The sequence below is a fragment of the Prionailurus viverrinus genome, chromosome C2, assembly GCF_022837055.1.
Source record: "Prionailurus viverrinus isolate Anna chromosome C2, UM_Priviv_1.0, whole genome shotgun sequence".
In the NCBI taxonomy this organism is placed as follows: domain Eukaryota; kingdom Metazoa; phylum Chordata; class Mammalia; order Carnivora; family Felidae; genus Prionailurus; species Prionailurus viverrinus.
In genome coordinates, this window is record NC_062569.1 from 147,058,413 (window position 1) to 147,080,127 (window position 21,715).

At 47.4% G+C, this 21,715-nt stretch overlaps 1 protein-coding gene across 6 annotated transcripts in view; it reads right to left on the minus strand.

The window, feature by feature from the left end:
* MIS18A (MIS18 kinetochore protein A) overlaps nt 1-21,715 on the minus strand; it is a 44,070-nt gene that overhangs the window by 12,956 nt on the left and 9,399 nt on the right. For 3 of the 6 annotated variants that reach the window (XR_007155939.1, XR_007155938.1, XR_007155937.1), the window contains exons 4-6: nt 20,867-20,963; nt 19,966-20,083; nt 5,898-6,062 (exon numbers count right to left, since the gene is read on the minus strand). Coding sequence is in view for 2 of the 6 variants with exons in the window: in XM_047876517.1 (XP_047732473.1) it covers nt 20,003-20,083; nt 20,867-20,963 (178 nt within the window). In the remaining 4 variants the exon portion in view is untranslated. Of the gene's footprint in view, nt 1-5,193; nt 5,267-5,897; nt 6,063-19,282; nt 19,684-19,965; nt 20,084-20,866; nt 20,964-21,715 lie in introns of those variants that run through there. The other 3 variants (XM_047876517.1, XM_047876516.1, XR_007155940.1) reach the window with 2 other exon arrangements.

The following is a 21,715-nucleotide window of genomic DNA, read 5'->3' on the forward strand; positions in this document are numbered from 1 at the left end:
TACCCGGAGAAGAGGAGAGGACCAGCATTTGAAAAGAACCTACTATGTTCCCATCCCTGGGGTAGGGGCATTACTGATGCCCAACTTTGGGCACGTCTCCCCAGCCCTCAGCCAGCCTCTTTGTTGGACGGCATCATTGTGGGCTGAACTGTATACCTCAAAAAGTTCACACTCTGAAGTCCTAACCCCGGTACCTCAGAACGTGAGTGTGTTTGGACAAAGCATCTTTAAAGGGGTCATCAAGTCAGAATGAAGCCATTATCATGGGCCCTAATCCCATATGACTGGTGTCCTTCTAAGACACAGACACACACTGTGAAGACACAGGAAGAATACGGCCATCCACAAGCCAAGGAGAGAGTCCTCAGAAAGAAACAAATCCACTGACATCTTGATCCTGGACTTGTAGCGTCGTCCAGAATTGTGAAAAAAATAAAATAAAATAAAATTCTGTTGCTTAACTCACCCAGTCTTTGGTATTTTGTCAGGGCAGCTGTAGCAGGCTAATACAGACATCCACTTCCCATCCCACGCATGCTTCTAGACTGGGACCTGCCCTCTGTCTGTTGCTAACCGAGCCACACAGACTCTTTATGTCAGAGTGAGGACTGAGAGAGTCACAGAGCACAGCACTTGGAGCAGAACCTTGTCTGGGGAGACTTTGAGGTGGATAGACTCCGGTTGCTGAAACCCCCAGAACATCCTGCGTCCCCGCTTTCCCTGAGGCCCCCAGGCTTTCCTTTTCAGCGAATTCCAGGAGAGACCCCAACACCCTCCTAATGCCTGGCTCCCTTTCTTGGTTAAACTTGTCCTAAATGGGTTGTGTTGCCTGCCACCCAAATGACCTTAACCATGATATTTACGTATGTTATCTCATGTGGGTTAGTTTCTCCCCTATGTGTTCCTGCCCCACCTTACAGATAAGGAAACTGAGGCCCAGCACCAGAAGTAGCTGGTCAAGGTTGCAAGATGGGGGTAGCCAGCCAAGGTCACAAGATAGGGGTAGCTGGCCAAGGTCATAAGATGGTGGTAGCCGGCCAAGGTCACAAGATAGGGGTAGATGGCCAAGGTCACAAGATGGGGGTAGCCGGCCAAGGTCGCAAGATAGGGGTAGCCAGCCAAGGTCGCAAGATGGGGGTAGCTGGCCAAGGTCATAAGATAGGGGTAGCCGGCCAAGGTCACAAGATGGGGGTAGCTGGCCAAGGTCACAAGATTGGGGTAGATGGCCAAGGTCACAAGATGGGGTAGCCGGCCAAGGTCTCAAGATGGGGGTAGCCGGCCAAGGTCACAAGATGGTGGAGCTGGGGTTGGTACTCATGTCCCTTCCACTCTCCGCACTGTCCTTGATGGCACATCTCTTCGGCGTCCCCCTACAGGTGTGTCGTAGGTGCTCAATAAAAGCTTGTTAATCAAATTGAATATATGGACTTACATGCTGTTTATAGACCAAGGGATAGATGAGTGTGTGGCACGTCCAAACAACTGGAGCCAAAGGAAATAAAACTCATGCGAGAATTTCGTTCATCTTTCTGACCTCCTTCTCTGCTCAGACCTAACGAGGCGAGAGATCGTAAACTGGGTTTGCAGTGGAACTCTGGCACGCTAGGGCAGACGAAGACACGGTTTGGGCCCCACTGACTTCACAAGTCCTAACTCTTCCCCCGCGTGTGATGTTTCTTTAATCTATGGACGCAGGCAGCTACTCCCCCAGTAGGACTTCGCATTTTCTAGAAGAAACAGCTGCACCCTGAGTCTCTCTTACGTCCTCCCCTTCTCCCATTGGGCACGCAGCAAAAGGATATAAACTACCCTTTGTCTAGGACAGTAAACTTGCCTCACACGAGGCCCGGGAAGTTATGGGATCAAGAAGCTAGGAAATAAAAACATGAAGAAAGGGCTCAGCTGGCAAGTATTTCTGGGTAGTTTTCTCGTCTTTATAAAAATAAAATTACTTTCCCCCTCTTGCTTTGGAAAACCCACAAAACAAATCCGGGATCACTTATATAGCTGTCATTAAACTTCCCTGGCTGACCAGGACTCCAGAGTCTGCTGGCAGACAGAAGGAAGATTGATACGGCCCTGCCATCTTGTATTTCAAGGCGGGAGGGGTGGGGGGTGCCTGGAATTCGGGAGGGGCGGCCTGGCCTCTCACGCAGCCTCACGGAGCCACGAGAGAGCGGTTCATTAATCTCTGACCCGTTGCAGATCAGGGGAGAAAGGCTGAGCGCGGGGGTCTTTTCCTCCACCGCGTGGCACTCTATCCAGGGCCCCCCGGACCTGCCGCCTGGGCCGCCTTGCTCCCCACCCTCTAACGCAGGGCCCCAGCAGGGAGAGACACAGCATGAATGCAGGAAAATGCTGAGCAGGGGGCTCATTGGCAATGTTTGTGTTTCCGTTCTCCAGAAGCCATGATTAACGGGTTAGAGGTGAAGGGGAGGCACCATGGATACTCCATCCTCGCAGGGAAGAAAACCGCACCAACTTGCTGGTCAGAGCTCCGCGTTTATGTGGCAGTTCACAAACCGGTGTTCATGGAGAGGCTTCATTATCGCCCCTCAGCCACTCTATAAGGTACCATGTGAGCCTCTCGACAGTCCCATTTCACAGAGGAGAAGACTGAGGCTCGGGAGCCAGCTGCTTCCTGACAGAAAGGAGCAGGGCAGAAACAAACCCGCCCCTCCCCGCCCCCCCCCTTCTCCCTGCCTTAGGGCCAGCCCCCTTCCTCACCCTTCTTCCTCAGTTGAGAAAGCCCCCTAGAATTAAGAGCCCTGGATGTGGCTCCCCAAAGGAGGGTATTTTGGTTTTGGTTTTGTTTAATTAATTTATTTATTCTTGAGAGACAGAAAAAGAGACAGCCCGCATAAGCGGGAGAGGGGCAGAGAGAGAGGGGGAGAGAGAGAGAATCCCAAGCAGGCTCCACACTGTCAGCGCAAAGCCCAGTGCGGGGCTCGAACCCACGAACCGCGAGATCATGACCTGAGCTGAAATCAAGAGCCGGACACTTAACCCACTGAGCCACCCAGGTGTCCCCCCCCCAAAAGAAGGGTTTTAAACAAATTCCTCCAAGGCTGTCCCATAAGAGGTAACAAAGAAGTATCAGTGAGCCTACTTCTTACCAGCGTGAAAACGGTCTTAAGGAAACCATTTTCCAGGATGACTTTTGAGGCTCCTCAATGTGCTAGGTCAACGCACAGTCTCTCCCCCTCCCTCTCTCTTGCTATCTCTTCCTTTCTTCCACACCCCCTCCTTTCACGCTGTCTGCCCCCAAACCCTGAGATAAGCCGACCAACAGTGTGGGTCCCACCAGCCCCCAACATTTGAACCAAACTAAGCCTCAATTCTTGCCCCGATTCCTGCCCCCCCCCCAAATGAATACCTGTACTGGGTTTTTGTTTTCGTAATTAAAAAATACACACTTGTAAAAAAAAAATGTTTTTTGAATAATATAGATGTTCTGTACCCACCAAGCCTCCCCACCCCCAGCAGCAAATCCCTAAATCCACCCACTTGAGACAGGGCCTCACGTCTCTCCTGTCCCCCAGTTACTTCCCGGAGCTCCCCAGAGGATGCACACACAGGCCGCACCCCCACCAGACCCCTTGGGCAGTTCCTGTCTCTCCTCCCAAGCTCTCGCTGCCGCCCGGCTGGCGTCCAGAGGAGCCCTCGGGCCTTCCAGAAGGCAGGACTGAGCTTCTCGTAGGTTGACTGGATGGTGTACAATCTTATTTCTCTCTAGCTCCCCCCAACCCCCCTTGGCCGGGCCACTCTGGCACAACCCTTGGACAGCCCCTTTCCTCACCCTTCTTTCTTAGTTGAGAAAGCCCCCTAACATTAACAGCCCTGGATGTGGCTCCCCAAAGAAGGGTTTTACACAGATTCCTCCAAGGCTGCCCCCTAAGAGGTAACAACGAAGTTTCAGTGAGCCTATTTCTTTTTTTTTTTTTAATGTTTATTTATTTTTGAGAGAGAGAGAGAGAGAGAGAGAGAGCAAGCACGAGTGGGGGAGGGACAGAGAGAGAGGGAGACACAGAATCTGAAGCAGGCTCCAGGCTCCGAGCGGTCAGCACAGAGCCCGACCCGGGGCTCGAACCCACAAACCGTGAGATCATGACCTGAGCTGAAGTCAGACGCTTAAGCGACTGAGCCACCCAGGCACCCCTCAGTGAGCCTATTTCTTACCTGTGTGAAAACAGTCTTGAGGAAACAATTTTCCAGGGTGACTTGTGGCTCCTAAATGTACTAAGTCAACTCACAATCTTTCTCTCTCTCTCCGCACTCTCGCATCCTCTCTCTCCTATCTCTTCCCTTCTCCCACACCCCCTCCCTTCAAGTTGGCTGACCCCAAACCCTCAGATCACTAACCACCACAAGCCCCCTCAAAGCACCTTATGCCGAGTCCAGGAAGCTCAAAACATGACCTTTAACCTCTCAACCCCCAAATGGAACCTTCTGCACATCTGTTCTCAACCTCATCACGTAAGAGAAGAAACCCAAATAAAAGCTGTCCCTCCCCTTCCGATTTGCCAGCAGTTGAAAAATGAAGCCGTCCAACAAAACTAGGAACTTGATCTTTGAAGGCAAGCCGAAAAGTTACCTATTTGCTCCAAATGAAGGCTTTTCCTCCAAACTCTGCTGAAGAGTTTTTCCTCCAAACTCTGCACAGGAGACTGTGCAGTGGGGATTAATTACTCTCAGAAGCGTCCGTGGTTTTCCGCTCATGGTCCGTAGTAGACTCTTGCCTTTTCTATTTATCAGGTACCACCAGCCTTCCTTTGCACTTAAACAACAACTACAATAAAAAGTCCGTTGTACCAGTATGATGCCGCGTCGGCCCCGTTTTCATCAATCTTAAAACCTGGGGGAATGTGCTGCTACATTCACTTGGTCAGCATTATATGGCATATTTAAAATAGCTGGGAGAACCTAAAATAATTGCAGTGGAGACAGCCACAGCTAAGCCAAGAAAGGGCTCCAGGCTAGCACCTGTCCGTCTCTGCACGAGCAGAGTGGGCGTCCTCCTGTCCCTCCGCCCCAGCGCTCCCACTTCCAGAAATACCCTTCCCTTCCTGCTCCCTTTCTGAGCAAAGTTCACCTTCCGTGGAAGGTTCCGCCTACAGGGAACTCATGTTTTCGGGTCATCTCCGGGGGCGGGGGGGGGGGGGGGAAGAAATACGTTAGCTTTACAACACCCCTTTCGGGGAACTCAGAAATGTTGTCCTTACGGTTGGGGGGTTACCATTTCCTTCTAATTGCAAGACGTCTTCCCCTGTGGGTGGGAATAAACATTGTTTTTTTAGGGACCCCGAGAATTACTGCGGGGTTCCCACAAGCTGCATTCTCGGCCACGCTGGGCGGGAGACCCTCGGCCCCCTCTCTGTGTCCTGTGCTGTTCACTCATCCGTTCAGAGAGCGCAAAGATCATCAGAGGCCTCACAGAGCACCGTTCACCCCCCCGTCACACCCCCCCCCCCCAGAATTGTGCGCCGATGGCCTGCGGGCGAGGGGCAGAGGGAGGAGAGGCTCTGGACCCCTGCATGTTTGCCCGATGGAATTCTCCCCCTCGCTTTTCCATCCTGTGGGTGAACGGCAGGTGTGAGGGAGGCACGCGCAGTTTCCAGCCACAGGATTGTCTCCTTGGGGTTAATTCCGCCTGCCAATTTCCATTCCTGCTCCCGACTTGCCCCCAACTGGAGCTGGGATTCCCAGGATTCTTTACGAAAATATTTTCCCCAGCCTTCCCTTCCAACAGCCGTGGTTATCTCTGACAGCGGGCTGGCCTCTGTCTCTCTCAGGCTGGTCGGGATCAGCCCCAGATCACTCTGGGTAGCTAGCTACCTCCCCCGCCCCCCCCCCCCCCCCACCCAGGTCACACACCAAGGGTTACTTCCTTTGCAAACCTGTGCTCCCTCTGCCTTTGGTTTGTGATCATTAGCTGGAATGCAGGCAGGCAGGTGTCTGATTAGCCAGGGCTTCTAGTAGCTTCTCCCTGGAAGCGCTCATTCAGGGGCCACAACTTCCAAATTACGCAATGCTTGTGGGTTGGTTCATTAAAATCAGTGTTCCTGGAGAATGTAGAAAAAAAAATTGGAAGCAGTTTTAGTCGATGTAATAGAATTTTTTTAAATGGCATTTTGAGGGGCGCTTGGGCGGCTCAGTCGGTTGTGCGTCCGACTTTGGCTCGGGTCATGATCTCACAGTCCATGAGTTCGAGCCCCACGTCGGGCTCTGTGCTGACAGCTTAGAGCCTGGAGCCTGTTTCGTATTCTGTGTTTCCCTCTCTCTCTCTGCCCCACCCCTGCTTGCGCTGTGTCTCTCTCTTTCAAAAAAAGTGAATAAACGTTAAAAAAAATTTTTTTAATGGCATTTTGAAAAGAAAATAAGAAGTCCCTATAAGGGTAAACTGCTTTATAATGTTAAATGGTTTTCCACACATTACCCAACAAACCCTTACAGTAGTCCCGTTCAAAGGACAAGGTGCGTTAATTATGTCTAAGTTTTGTGATGTTAGGAATCAGAAAATTAAAACATAGAGAAGTTAAGGTATGCACTCAGGGGGAACCTGGGTGGCTCGGTTAACCATCCAGCTTTTGCTCAGATCATGATCTCGCGGTTTGTGTGTTCGAGCCCCGTGTCGGGCTCTGTGCTGACAGCTCAGAGCCCGGAGTCTGCTTCGGGTGCTGTGTCTCCCTCTCTCTCTGCCCCTCCCCTGCTCACACTCCGTCTCTCCTGCTCTCTCAAAAATAAATAAACATTAAAAAAAATTAAAAAGAAAAAAACAGTATGTGCTCAGGGTTATATGTCTGGGCCGGAACTAGAAACTATGTCCCCTCTTCCATTCGTGTTGTGTGTGCTTTGCACAATCAGATCTCAAGTACAGCCCAGTGTTAACGGGTCTCAGATGGTCCACTGAAGTCACACATTCCAGATGCACTCACTCTGCGTGCACAGAGATTCCTCTAGAAGATGTTCAATTCCTCATTGTTTGTAATACAAAACGTCTGGAAACAGCCTCATGCCTAATGCCAAGAATTTGCTTAAATGAACTCTTCAAAACTGTGAAATATTATATAGTTACTAAAACAATGTTCTATGAGTATAATTGCTGACATTTGCTGACAACTGTTCCTAATACGGTAGTAATAATTATTATTACAGCTATCATTTTAATAATTATAGGTATAAGTAAAATGTATGAGAAATGGTGTGCAAGGATATATACTAAAATATATATACTAAAATATATACTAAAATCTGGATTACAGATGATTTTATTTCTTCTTTCGGTTATCTGGGTCTTCTACTTTTTCTACAGCAAAAATACATTTCTTGAGTACTTTGCAATGGACCAAATGTTGTGACCCTCCCAAAATTGATGTTGAAATCCTACCCCCCCAGTGTGATGGGGTGTATCAGGAGGTGGGGCCTTTGGGAGGTGAATAGTTCATGAAAATGGAGCCCTCATGATTGGGATCAGCGCCCTTTATTTAAAAAAGGGACCCCAGGGGCCCCTGGGCGGCTCAGTTGGTTAGGCATCCGACTGGCTCAGGTCATGATCTCACAGTTTGTGGGTTTGAGCCCCGCATCGGGCTCTGTGCAAACAGGGCAGAGCCTGCTTGGGATTCTCTCTCTCTCTCTCTCTCTGCCCCTCCTGCTCTCTCTCTCTCTCAAAATAAATAAACTTAAAAATAAAAGGGGGAGCCCAGAGACCCCCCCCCCTTGTCTTATCTCTACCACATGCAGATACAGTGAGGAAACAGCCACCTGTAGCCCAGGAAGAAGGGAGCCCCAGAACCTGACCTGCCAGCACCCTGCTCTTGGACTTCACATCCAGCCTGCGGAACGGAACCGTGAGAAGTAAATTTCCAGTATTGATAAGCCACCCAGTCTATGGTATTTTGTGAGAGCAGCTCAAAACAGACTAAAACATACTTTTTAAAGTTTTAAGATTATTTCATCAAGAGAGCTCGTTTGATCAAAGACCATGCATGCTTGCCCCCGAGGTGAGTATATTTAATATCATAATAAAACAGCCTTTTCGGTTTATTTTATCTTATCGTAAGCTTCCTATGTATGGGAAACTCAGTTTACTTTTTCAAGGATAATAATAAACATATTTCATAAGCGTATTGAGGCTCACTCTTAGTGAATTTCTTTAGGTAACAGGATTAATCATAAACCACAAATGCTGTCACACGAATTGTGTTGGGATTTTTTTCCCCCAGAAACGTGAATGTATGTCCGTTCAAACGTAAATCATAATTATTATACTCTTTACTGGATGAAGTCACAAAACCACTGGCCGGGGCCACCCCCAAGTCGTGCTTCCTCGGAGACAACCTCACTGTCCTTTTTGTTCACTTCTGTTTGACTCTGTTGCATTTCCCCAGGCTGCTGGCCAACCGCCCCCACCCCACCCCCTTCTCTGTTCTTGTATGCTGCTCCCACTCAACTCCTCTCATCAGAGGACCAGGAATCTTGATCACTTGAGCCTCGTGATTTTCACTCTCCATTAGCTGAAGGGATCTTTGTTGCAAGGACTTTCTTGCCACGCAGCACAAAAGGTGGGGTGACCTAGGCTGGCTTGCCTCGGATGGTTTACGTCTGTCCTCTCGGCTTCATTGTTAAGTCTGCCCCTGTCCCTCTCTCCTGAGCCCTGGTTTGGACAATAAATGTTAGTCTCACTACGAGAAGAACATTCCAAGACCTGAGCTGCTCTGGTTGGGGGCTATCCCTTACCCTTTCTCCCTCATCTTGGCTCCTGCTACTGCTTCCTCCATTAAGTGACAAAAAGTCTTTCTTTTTCCTGCGAGCATTCTGTTACTTCTTAATCATTGGAAGGCCGTCCAGTGATTCTCAGACCACGGCTCTGGGTCTATTTTAAATATGCTGTTAACTGCCCACCGCAGAAGAGTTCAATTCAAATCCTCATTTCAGGACTAGAGCAAATACATGTGAATAAGACGTAACCTTATGGAGAAAAATCAAAAACGGGGCTGGAACCAAAGTGTCCTCATTCACAGACTGCCTCACCCCGTGCTGGTTCTCTTCAGAGCCACGTCAGGATGGAGTCTCCCAGGGTCCCCTCCAGACTGGGGAGACAGACAACAGCGGTTGCCGTGGAAACTGCCGGGTGGGCTGGCATCACGGGGTTCTGCTGGCCCTGCTCTGTGGCTGACACCCAGCCCTGACGACTTTAAGTTCTGGTTGGCTATGGCTTTGCTGAGGGGCTACAGTGATGGGGGCGGGGAGCGAGGAACAGACACCAGCACGACAACCGACAACAGTAAGATGACTACAGCGGGGCGCACATCTCTTCCCCTGAAAGAAACTCAAGCAACGACCAAAGAAATCACTAACGTACTTTAAAGATTAATATGCTTGGGGCACCCGCGTGGCTCAGTGCGTTGAGCGTCTGACATCGGCTCAGGCCATGATCCCACGGTTCGTGAGTTCAAGCCCTGCATCAGGCTTTCTGCTGTCAGTGCAGAGCCCGTTTTAGAGCCTCTGTCTCCCTCTCTCTGTGCTGCTCCCCCGCTCACGCACTCTCTCTCTCTATCTTAAAAATAAATAAAAGATTTTAAAAAAGGATTAATATTCGTGATGAAACAGTGGTGACCGGAGATGCTGTTAAATAAAGTGTTCACGTGCCCACGTGTTAATTCTATTCAGAATTCCATGAGCTGATTCAAGAACATCCTCAAGACGCGCCACCTGCAGCCACCTACGACTCACCGCCAGGAGCAGCGGCAGCAAATGTGGGTGGTACTTCCATTCGAAGGCTCTTCTGTGCTCTCGGTTCTCCAAAAGGGAGAGTATTGTCAATGGCCATCTGCTTCCAGATGCTTTGTCTGACCTATCAGCTATTGGTCAAGTTTGCCGTTCCAAATCAATGCTTGATTGGAATAGCAAAACACGTACGCTGATAAGGAAGAACGTGATCGATCGTTCTGGTCAAGCCTCTTCATTATACAAATGAGGAAACCGAGGCTGGGAGCCAAGGACAAGTCTTGCTCTGCAAGTCAGAGGCACGCAGGACACAGACCCCAAGGCTCCAGGCTTCCCAGTCCGGTCTGGCCTCACAGCACCTCTTTGCCTGGGCTACATTCTGTTGAGTAAAATAATTTAATGCTTAAGTAGATATACCCATACATAAAAACTTCCATTTCGAGCCAGACTTAAAATAGGATTGTTGAATTTACTTTAAGGTTTTGGAAAATGTATTAAACTGAATAAAATGCTTTTGAAGACTTGTCCCATAAAAAAAAGATAATAGCGTTCCTTCATGTTTCCAGAGGAACGAATGGCACCAACACCGGCTAGGATTCCTGGGAAGTCCCGTGAGTCAGGCATATTAGCAAGGTGATCAGAAATGTGCTTTTTTTCAGGAAGGCTGTCCTCTCTCTTGATTGGCAATTCCAAAGGGCTCAGGCAGGGGCACCTGGGTGGCTCAGGTGGTTGAGCATCCAACTCTTGGTTTTGGCTTCGGTCATGATCTCACAGTTTGTGAGTTTGAGCCCCACATCAGGCTCTGTGCTGACAGCTCAGAGCCTGGAGCCTGCTTCAGATTCTGTGTCTCCCTTGCTCTCTGCCCCTCCCCCACCCAGTCTCTCTCCCCTTCAAAAATAAATTTTTAAAATGTTGGGGGGAGGGAGGGGAGGGTAGGTGATGGGCATTGAAGAGGGCATCTTTTGGGATGAGCACTGGGTGTTGTATGGAAACCAATTCGACAATAAATTTCATGTATTAAAAAAAATGTTAAAAAAAAACATTTCAAAGTGCTCTGGCAAACACTGGATTAAGCCCTCGGAAAGCACTGGGGGAGGGGAGTTAGTAATGAACCTGAGTCATGGAAACTTAAGAAGTGACTGCAAGAGAAAACATAATTAACTTCTCAGTGTAAAACCTAAGTCTCTTGGGGAAATGCTCGTGGGAGTGTAGGTGTAGACAATTTCAGGAATGAATACTGAGTAATCTAAGCTGCTGGCAATCTGGTGGGGGTTAGCGGGGAGAGGCCTTGAACGTGACTTTAATTAAGGGGCTCGCTTACGAGGGAGAGGGAGAAACTCCAGGTTGAGATGAGGCAACCCATCCATGGGAAGGGCCCTCCTGCAGCTCCCCAGCTGGTGACCGCCAGACTCGATGAATATTTATGTGGTAAAATGCGGCCCCTTGTGGTCAGATTAGGGAGAAAAAAAATCCAACTCCAAGCCGGAGCATAATCCTCACCTGCTTCATGGGGTGTTCAACGAGGCGCAGAGGAAACAACTAGGATATTCAGAGAACGTTAATTGTGACCGAACAGATGAGGGTACTAAAGGATATGTATTCACTGTCCTCCAGACAGCCCATCTCAATTTCGAACATGCATAGGGACCACCCCGGGGTCTTGTCGAACTCAGGTCCGGGATCACAGCAGACTAATAACCTCCCAGGGGACGCCCCCCCCCCCCACCATGAGTCTCCAGTGGCTCGAGAGAAGTCCCCTGCCCTTGGGTGGGCCAGGGCTGCCCCATCAGACTCCCTCCGTGCAGGGACCACGGGCCCCTGGAGAGCATCCCGAGGGGTTACAATCCCCCACCGCCCCAACACCAAGATGCCTGGGTAACCACTTTTCTTTTGCCTCTTCAAGCTCAAGGGCCTGTCTACCCCAGTTCTAGGATTATCCTTTCCCCCAACAAGGAAAGAGGGTCCTGAGGCAAAGCCCACTCCCTGACTCCTTCCTATCCTATTAAGACCTCATCAGAAGCAACTTGTTCAGGGGCGCCTGGATGGCTCAGTCAGCTGAGCTTCTGACTTTGGCTCAGGTCATGATCTCGCGGTTCATGGGGTTGAGCCCCGCGTCGGGCTCTGTGCTGACAGCTCGGAGCTTGGAGCCTGCTTCCGATTCTGTGTCTCCCTCTCTCTCTGCCCCTCCCCTGCTCATGCTCTGTCTCTCTGTGTCTCAAATATAAATAAAAAACATTTTTAAAAAAATTAAAAAAAAAAAAAAGCAACTATTTCCGGTGGCCACAGGACTGTGCCTGTTGGATTTCCATGTTAATAAAGGCGGTGGGTTTCTTTCATGGCTTTCCCGATCACGGAAGATCCACTGGCAGAATGTTCCCAATGCCATTTACTTCCAAATCTCCTCTCGTGCATCGCACGTTTGAAGGCGGCTTATGACGTCTATCTGCTAGGCTTCTCACCCACACCGTGGCGCGTGAGGCCCACGGCGATGCTGCACCTTGTTTCAAGCCGCAGGGTTGCATGTGCACGCGCACCCAATGCCAAGAATTCATTGTAGTTGGTTAGTACTTTTTACCTTGATGTGGGAGGAGAACGAGGAAATAGATAAAGCAGAATGATTACAGGTGGGTAATTACACGTGTAAATGAGTTCAGTTTGGTATTTTTTTCCCCATGAGTTCCTATTTACATGGTTAACATGGAATTCTAACCCCACACCACCAATGCATATTGGGATAGTTTCTTTCATCCTTATATGTCAATTCTGAAATATTAAAAGTGATCTAGAATGCTTTAGTATAAACATTTTTGTTTTGCTTTTCAGAGTTTTCCATTTACCATCGTGACTGTACAAAGTAGAGAGGAGATGAAAATTCTCTCTTCATTTAACAAGTATTAATTGCCTCCAACATATGAGTCCCTACATGTTGGGCCTCTGGAAAAAAACTTGTTAGTCTTGCAGGAAAGTTTCCCACATAACTATAATATGAAATCAAATGAGGCAAGAAAAACATCCTGAGGGAACTTAGGAATGAAGTGGGAGAAATTACTTCTGACTGAGAAATCAACAAGGGCTTCCTGGAGGAAGTGACATCCAAGCAGGACTTTGAAGGACAAGTAAAAACTGTATACATATTAAAAAACGGCATATTGAGACACAGAGTGTTCTGGTTGGCAAAAGTTCAGAGTCCCAGGTAAACAAATTGGGAGACAGAGCCAGGAAGCCATCTGGGGCCAGAACAAGGGCCAGGAGTCAGATCAAGAGACCTACATTCTGGGTGCTACGTGGTAATGTCGAGCATGGGAACACGCATTTGACAATGGCGTGTTCACTGGATCAGGGGTAGGGAATTAAAGCACGAAGACCAACTAAATACAGTAAAACCCTGGTTGGGACTCAGTTGGTTAAGCGCCCAGCTTCAGCTCAGGTCATGATCTCTGTTCACGAGTTCAAGCCCTGCATCCGGCCCTGTGCTGACAGCTCAGAGCCTGGAGCCTGTTTCAGATTCTGTCTCCCTCTCTCTTTGCCCCTTCCCCTGGACTGTCTGTCTCTCTCTCTCTCTCAAAAATAAATAAACATTAAAAAACAAAAAAACCTTGGTTTGTGAGTATAACTCGCTCCGGAAACATGCTTGTAATCCAAAGCACTTGAATATCAAAGCAAATTTGCCCATAAGAAATAACAGAAACTCAGATGATTTGTTCCACAACCCAAAAGTATTCATATAAAAATGATTACAATACTGCAATATAATAAAAAATAATACAGAAAATACAAACTATGAAGAAAAATAAATTAGCCTGCACTTACAAGGGCTGGTGTGAGGGAGACAAGAGAGAGGAGGGTTATTGCACAGGACGATTTTCACTCTAACGGATTTTGACTACAGGACGGTATTAATAAACTCTTGTCATATACTGTGTTGAATGTCACTGGCAACAAGACAGCAGAGGAAAGGGTCCCTATCTGCAGGCAGCTGACCTAGAATGAAGCGAGCATTCCTAGGCTTCTCTTGTCTGGAAAAGCAAAAGACTGTCCATGTGCTTTGAAGTGACAAAAAAATACTAGTGCCAGTTGTGGGCACCTTCCAACATCCTGAAAAATCACTGATCTCTGCCAAACGCCATGGCCTGAGACGGAGCATCCAAGAACGGGAGATGATCATCCACAATCCCGCAGAGAGAGAGAGAGAGAGAGAGAGAGAGAAGAACCATTGGCTCAGTTGTGATCATGTGACATTCGGTGGCACGTTCTACTTGTATTGCAAGACATTGCTCGTTTATCAAATTAAAATTTATTAAAAATGTTTATCTTGCGGAACAAGTTACTCGCCATCCAAGGTTTTGCTGTAATTCAAGCAAGAAGTAAGGACGCCTAAGGGAGAAATGGGCGGGGGAACACGTGACTTTGGGAAAGGAGGGCGGACCCAACGGTGGGTTGGAGGAGGGGCAGGGAACGAAGAGTTCGTGTGACCAGGGCTTCAGGTCCAGGGCCCACGAGAGAGGACAATGTCACACGGAGGGCACCTGGGGGCCGGTGCAGGTCACTGGGGATTCGGAACCAGGGCCTGAGGGAGACCGACCGGGCTGTGGGGACTTGGAGACCCAGGATGGCCACTGAAGTCAGGACAGGGCGGGAAGTGTCCAGGGAAGACTGGAGAGAGAGAACGAGGGGAGGGCAGCAGGTGAGGGTGGCAAGGGGGGGAGGGCAGGAGGGGCAGGTCAGAGGTCATTAACGATGGAGCATGAGCGTGCACTCGTGGTTTGGCTTGACAAAATCTTGGCAAACACTCGCAAAAAAACAAGCCATAACGAAGCCTCCACACCTCGTCAGTGATGACCGGCCACGATCGATGGTGTTGACCACCCCTGCCGTGTGGTGACTTCAGTGAAGTATCTCACAGCAGATCCCAGGCCCCGTGCCATTTTGGCCCTGCATATTTCATCACGCATGGCTAGGAAATATGCACAACTGGGAAGAGAATTCTAAAGGGGAGGACAACTGAAAATTTGTCAGCAGAGCGCACGACGCTTGATTTCGGAGTCGTAAGTTCGAGCGCCACGCTGGGTGTGGAGATGACTTAACAAAATAAAACCTTAAATTAAAAAAAAAAAAAAAAGCAAATTGTTGCAAGTTGGAGGGATTTCAGACAGATAGGAACACTTTGTGGGAACCTTCGTTGCTAGCCTTAAGGAGAGTGGTTTCAGGAGAATGCCCGGAGTGAACGATCGAAAGGCCACGGCTTGTCACGAGCGGGTCTGGCTATAGGTGGGAGAGCCGTGCAGCGAGGTAGCCGGGCCGCAGGTGCGCTCGCCACCAAAAGGACACCTGAGCGCGCCTGCCGGGCAAGAGTAGAGTCCGCAGAGTGGACTGTGGCTGGAGATGTGAGAAATTAGACAGGTGACTCGGCAGAAGTCATCCTGCTGAATCGTAAACGAGCACTGACTGTGCGGCCGCATCCCCTTCCAGCCATGTCCTCGTGGAGATCACCCTCCAACAGAAAGACAATAAGCTAACAAGCAAGTGTAATCTGTGACTTCCGTGGTGGTAAGTGCACTAATGTAAAACAAGGGACAGGAAGGAGGGGGTGCAGGGGAGATCCGAAACACGGGACGAGGGCAGGGCTTGCAAGCGGCCAGGCCGGGGAACCTCAAGGGAGAAACAAAGGAGGTGGAGGGAACTCGCGCCAAAGAGCCCCAGTCAGCTTCATTTTATAGAAAAGGGTTCTAAACCCTTCTAGATACCAAAGCTGCTAACACGGTGGTGACTCACCTTCCCTTAACATATTTGATTGCTAAGAACCAAGGGGGCGTCCCAACTGCAGCTCAGAATAGACGGAGGAGGCAGAAGTGAGGTAGAGCCCTGGGGAGTCACGCCGTTCTTTAACTTCTCTGAATCTGTTTCTGCATCTACAAAATGGGAGTAAGGATTCCCGTGAAAGGGGGTTTTGTGAAGACTGGGGTGAGCCCCCAGCTCCAAGCACAGTGCTGGGTACGTAGGAAATGATCGTTAAACGCTACCTAAGAGCAGAAGTCATCCCCGGGAAGCAGCTAGGAGTAAAAAGCAGCCATCTGTCTGTCCCCTAGGGAAAATCCTTTGAAGGCTCCAGAACCTTTCTCTTCAAAATGGTTACCTACTCTTATATTCGGTTTGGAAAATGGTATTCCATCAAACACACACCCTGCGTATTCGTAATTTGCTATTCTCAGGAAGCTTCCAGAATCCTAAACCCGCAGCTCTGGATGACGGTACGGTGGTCAGGGGGAGGCACACGGAGGTGACAGCATGCGTGGGGAAGAGAATTCAAGTCTGCAAAGTCAGTTCGTGGATTCTCGTTTCTCTTTGAATTATTTCTCATCTCCTTCTTCAGCTCAAATGGGCTAGAAGGTTGAAAGGACCCTGGGGGCGGGGGGGACCTTGTCCATCTCTCTGCCTACAATTAGATGGAGGATATCTAAAGCCACGTGGCAATTGTTTGGGCGGGGGGGGGGGGGGGGGAGTTAGGCTTAATGTTGTCAGGCTAGCAAAAGTCAATAGGAGCGGACTGGAACGAAAGGAGGCTGATTCTAGTTCAAATCACATTTGGGCCAGTAAGACTCCTGTCCAGCCTATCACTCCTCTGACCCCCTCGCTTCACGCTGCCTTCCAGTTATCATCACAAGAATTTAGGCAAGTGTAAACATTCTGAAGAGACTACAATTACACGGATTGACCCTGACGGCGGGCCACCGTGATCACCTGCCTGGATAAAACCCCCTCCCGACAGACGGAACTCAGCTCTTACTAAACAAAATTAATGACCAGTCCCCAAAACGAGTCTGGGTTAGATCAAATGATCTTCCCTCAGTTCGCAGTAACTGCAAACGAGCTTTCTGTTTCTCCACAGGCACACGGCTCCCCGCTTATTTATCTTAATCAGGAAGGACAGAAAAGATCTACAGCACTGACTATCGATACAAAATTTTGAGTCATCAGCTTTCAGGCATTTTCACTTTTTCTCCAGAAGAGGTGAAGAGTGAGTGTGGCTGTAATCACTGTAGTCTTAAGATACAGTGTTTCCATTCATTAAATGAAAAGATGTGAGGAATATCATCCCGTATGATTACACTTAAGCAGGCTCTAAAATCAGTGTTTCGTTAAAAATACAGTCAGGAGAAATCAGGTTCTAGAAGATATTTAATAACTGCAGAAACGTAGCAATGAAGTAGTTTATGTGAAAACAGTATGTTCAGTAGGATTCTAAATTAGCATATAAAAATGACTACAAAGATATACCCCAAAAAGTGAATAATAATTGTCTTTTACTTGTGAGAGGACGTGTAGGTTTTATTTTCTTTGTGTCATGCTTCTATTTTTTGAATCTTCTACAATGTTCATATGTTTGTAACTGGAGAAAGAAATTCAATAAACGGTAATATTTATATCTGTATTACAGTGTTTCAGAGGTTTCCCTTTCCATCCATAGACTCCCATGGGTATACCAGCTAGAAGAGTGAATCAGATCAACCCATTTTAAACAAGGTTAAATCGTTGTTTATTTTTGTGATGCTTTACTGTTTTCAGAGTACTCGCTCTTAAGCATTATCTAACTTGATGATCTGTGATTCAAGGAAAGGCTATTATGTCCTCATTGTACAGATGAGAAAACAGAGGCTCAAAATGATTAAATAATTTGCTCAGGGTCACACGGCTCATAAAGCAGTTAAACTGGGACCCTGACCTGGAATTTCTGCTACCCGTGAGATCTTCTCTCAAAAATAAGCTGAGGGAACCTTCACTCACGGCTTCTTCGTTCAAGAAGTTCCCGCTAAATGCCTAGACCCCATTCTTCAAGGATGAATTCTCCCCGATTTTGCCCAATTTAAATGTCCAGAGCTTGACTAGAATCATCCATCCAGGCATCGATGCTGCACAGAACAATGACCTCAGGGGGCTCTTGAGCTCGGAAATTTATAAACACGATGGGAGAATTTGCTGAGGACAGAACCCACATTCTGGGATGAAACTCTATATAATGTTCTACACAGACATAGTTAGGAGTCTGTAAAGACCACATAATGGGTTCTGGTGCCGGTTTCCGTATCTTCTCCCTGAAGCACTGGGGCGCACCCTTTATGGGGATGGCTGGAAGAACAATTTCCGGACAGATCCGCCTGAAGGCTCCTTGCCGGGTCTTATGCAATTTGGGGGGAACGACCATTTCTTGCTTCGGCGCCCTTGTTCCTGCTCGCAAGCAGCCACTTACCAGAGCTTGGTAACCAGAAACAATGGCACGCTGTGTTTCTCAGTTGCAAGGAATAGAAACAAGACCCCATTGCCTCACATCTTGTAGGTTTTAGGGTGGAAAGACAGGGTGAAGTTTACAAAGCAGCATTCTGACAAGACCTCACGGAAAGCCGGAAAAGCCAGGCTTACCAGGCTTTGGGGAGACACGTGGCCCAAGGAGAGGCTGTCCCGGAGTCGGGCAGACCCCCTCCTTCTGCAAGTGTCACAGGGCAGCATGCAGGGGACACAAAGCAGTCCCACTTGGACCCCTCGGGGTGAGCAGTTTGGGAACCTCGGCATCGCTGTCCCACGGCAGTGGCAAGGACACCCCTTCAGTGACATCACAGGCAGAGGCCAAAGATGAAGAACATGACGGTTTCCTGGCATTTCCGGTCAGATGCTTCAGTGAAGACCACGTGACAAAATGTGTGTGAGCTTTCCGTCTGCACCCAGGACCGGTGAGCTAACTTCATGTGAAGGCCCCTCCCTGGACATACAGCTCCGGGGACAGCTGACCAAAGGCCTGCCCTAGAGGCAGCCTAGGGCACGGGAGCCATGCTTCTCTCCTGACCCACAACAGGGAGGCGTCAGCACTGTGGCGACTAGAAATGAGTCTTCCTCGGTGAAATGAGCACTTTTCAAGGCGCATGGATTGGCATGTCCCGGTATGAGCAGGATATTACGGAATTAGGGAGCCAAACCACCTGTCTCTGGGATGGCCCCCAAAGAGACTGTTGGCGTACTGTTACCTGCGCAACCAGAAAGTCAGCTGAATCCTGCTGCTGACATCCTCTCCCCTCTCTTCTGAATGTGCCCCTGAAGCACCTAAGGCAACAAGACACTCGGGACTGCATCAAGCTCACGGAGGCAAGAGGACTCTCTCGTCGCCAGCGGGTACGGGTGTGTGCTTTCTCTCCCCTGCATTCTACCCTAGAGGGCTCACGGATTTCTAGTTATTAGAGGCTATTGCCAACTGGTCAAAAATTACTCAATAGCTTTAAATGATTCAGTTGATCTGACTTAGGACCTTTGGTTAGGGTACCTTAAGTATTCTGGGAAAGAATTAGGGAACTTCTGAGCAGAAACCGAGTTGAATTACTCCTATGTTCTGAGTACTAATGTCATGCGGCCTCATCTGCACCCAAAAACAGAAAGGGGCCTGGAGAAATCTGGGGTTACCCTTATATTCCTGAGCAGCCTTCCCCAGTGCAACCGGTCCGGTAAACATGTACAACTCATGGCGTCAGGACTTCTGAGTTCAGTTATATACCACAACTCAGTTTCGTAAAAATCAACTTTAAAATGCTTTGTTTTCACCTTTATTCTCTCTCTGATTTTAAAAATAGCCCATGTTTACTCTAAGTCCCACATTACAGAAAACTGAGAATCCCCTAGAATCCCACCCTCAGAGATGACTACTAATCTCTTTGGTGAACATTATTCCAGATTTTGGGGGGCGTAGGGCAGTAAACAAGCAGATCAAGTGGAATTCTGCTACCACTGGAACATACGCTCGTCTGCTCTTGTGCAAGTTTTCAAACAGTTCTGAGAAGTAACTCAACGACCAGTCTCTTCAGAGCTTTATGCGTTGGTCTTCAAAGATTCACTCACACAGTGGGTGGAAAACCTCCAAGATTTTCTTGTCCTTCAATATCAAATATTTCCCAAAGTATTCAAGGTGAATACGTTTTTCTTAAGAAAGGAAATGAACAATGAGTTTGATACAAAGGAGAAAACAGTACAGAAAATCATAGCAGTCTATCAAAATAAAAACTCCAAAATTCCAATTTCAGCAAGTATCACAAAACGGCTTTAAATTTTGACTTTGGGAAAGAATGTATCCTAAAAGTAATGCTACAATTCTTCTCATCTGATCAATACAAGAGGGTGCGCTGTATTCATACGGCCATTTAGAATTCTTCCCGTTCCGAGCAAAATCGAATGACTAGAATTGCTACAAAAGAAAGCATCTACCTGCAGGGAGTCCAGAATGGGGCACGTGGAAGACATTTCAGCTTTTGCAGCTGGTAAAGGACAACTTTGATTCAACCTCCCACAGCTTCGCTTGTAATGCTTTCAAAACATCTTCCATCTATCGAATTGAAAAAGTACTTTAAGATACACATATGATCATGATTAAAATCGCACCATTAAGTGATTAAAATATGTATCATTAATAAAATGTATGACTATGATATGCATTACACATATTCAGTGTTTAATGAAATTATTTAGAGGCATAAACTAAATTTTCTATAAATAAGGCATCATTATATTAACAGTAGTTCTCAGTCTCTAACCTGGAGTTCTCTTATACACACATCAGAATGTTGCCTATCTGGCCATGAAAAGATGTTAACGTTCAAAAATTAGGTTGTTGGGGCGCCTGGGTGGCTCAGTTGGTTGAGGTCTGACTCTTGATTTCTGATCAAGTCATGATCTCAAGGTTCGTGGGATCAAGTCCCATTGGGATTTTCTCTCTCTCTCCCTCTGTCCCCCCTCCCCACTCATGCTCACTCTCGCACTCTCTCTCTCTCAAATAATAAATAAACAAAGAGCTTTTAAAAATCGGGTCGTTTATACCATGAGAACTGAATCAAATGAAATACAGTTTACTAGTTTTAGATTATACACTGCTTTGATTGAGGCATGAAATGACTTATTATTCTTTTTGATAAAGCTTTAGGTTAAATTGTAGTTTGGCTCACCCCCAAAATCAATTTTACTAACAACTGAAATAAAAGAAGCACTCTCTTACAATGAAAGTACTAAGATCAAAACAGATGCCTTTGTGAGGAGTATTTGTGGAGGAGCCCTTGTTCACTAACAGGGAAGTGGTTCATACAAAGATATACGAAGTACCGAACAAAATTACCTGCTTTAGAGACTTTTCTATTTCAACTCTGCTTTCAAGATTAAAAAGTTCTTTATCTTCTGACACGATTTGCTTTTCCGAGGACCCTAAAATATAACTGAAGTACAGTGTAGTACGAGGTTAAAATATGAAAAGGATGCAAATATTAAATTCATTTTAGTTAATATTAAAACTCTAAGTATATTACACTATCCGTTTGTACCAAGTAAACACAAAATAACTATTTTTGTTACCGGCAACCTATGTAGGAAGTTGTATTACAGAAAATCATATTTTTTTCCGTAACAGCTTTGTTCCCAATATTCCTAATATTTTCCAATACTCTAAGTATTTCATTACTGGAACGAACTTGCTCTTTAGTTAGCTGGGTGCCAAAACATTAACAGTCATAGTTCAAAATTCTATGATTAAAAAATTTGAAAAGATCCTGAGGAAGCCACTGCTTTTTTGGTTTCTATAACTTCGGGGAACACGTATAATTTCAAATTGGACTTGTAGTAAATAATCTATGGAGTCAGTTCTGGTCACCCCAATGTGGCAACTTCAACAGTAATCGTCCAAGTTGTTGTGCCCGGCTCTATGAGGTTAGGGGATGCTGTGGTGCAGACAATACGCAGGAAGAGAAAAACTGGCCTGGAAACAAGGAAAACAGGCCCAGTGTTGGTAACCCAAGAGATCAAAATAGCAAACAAGAAGGTGCTAGTATTTCTCCAAAGAAAACTTGATTAATTTACATTTCTTTTGAAGTCTTTTATCACACATAGTAACTCCAGTATGTCACTTCTTTTGTCAAATAAGAACTATCTTCTCGTGGAAACCTCATTGATTGTATTTCTGAAAAATGGCATG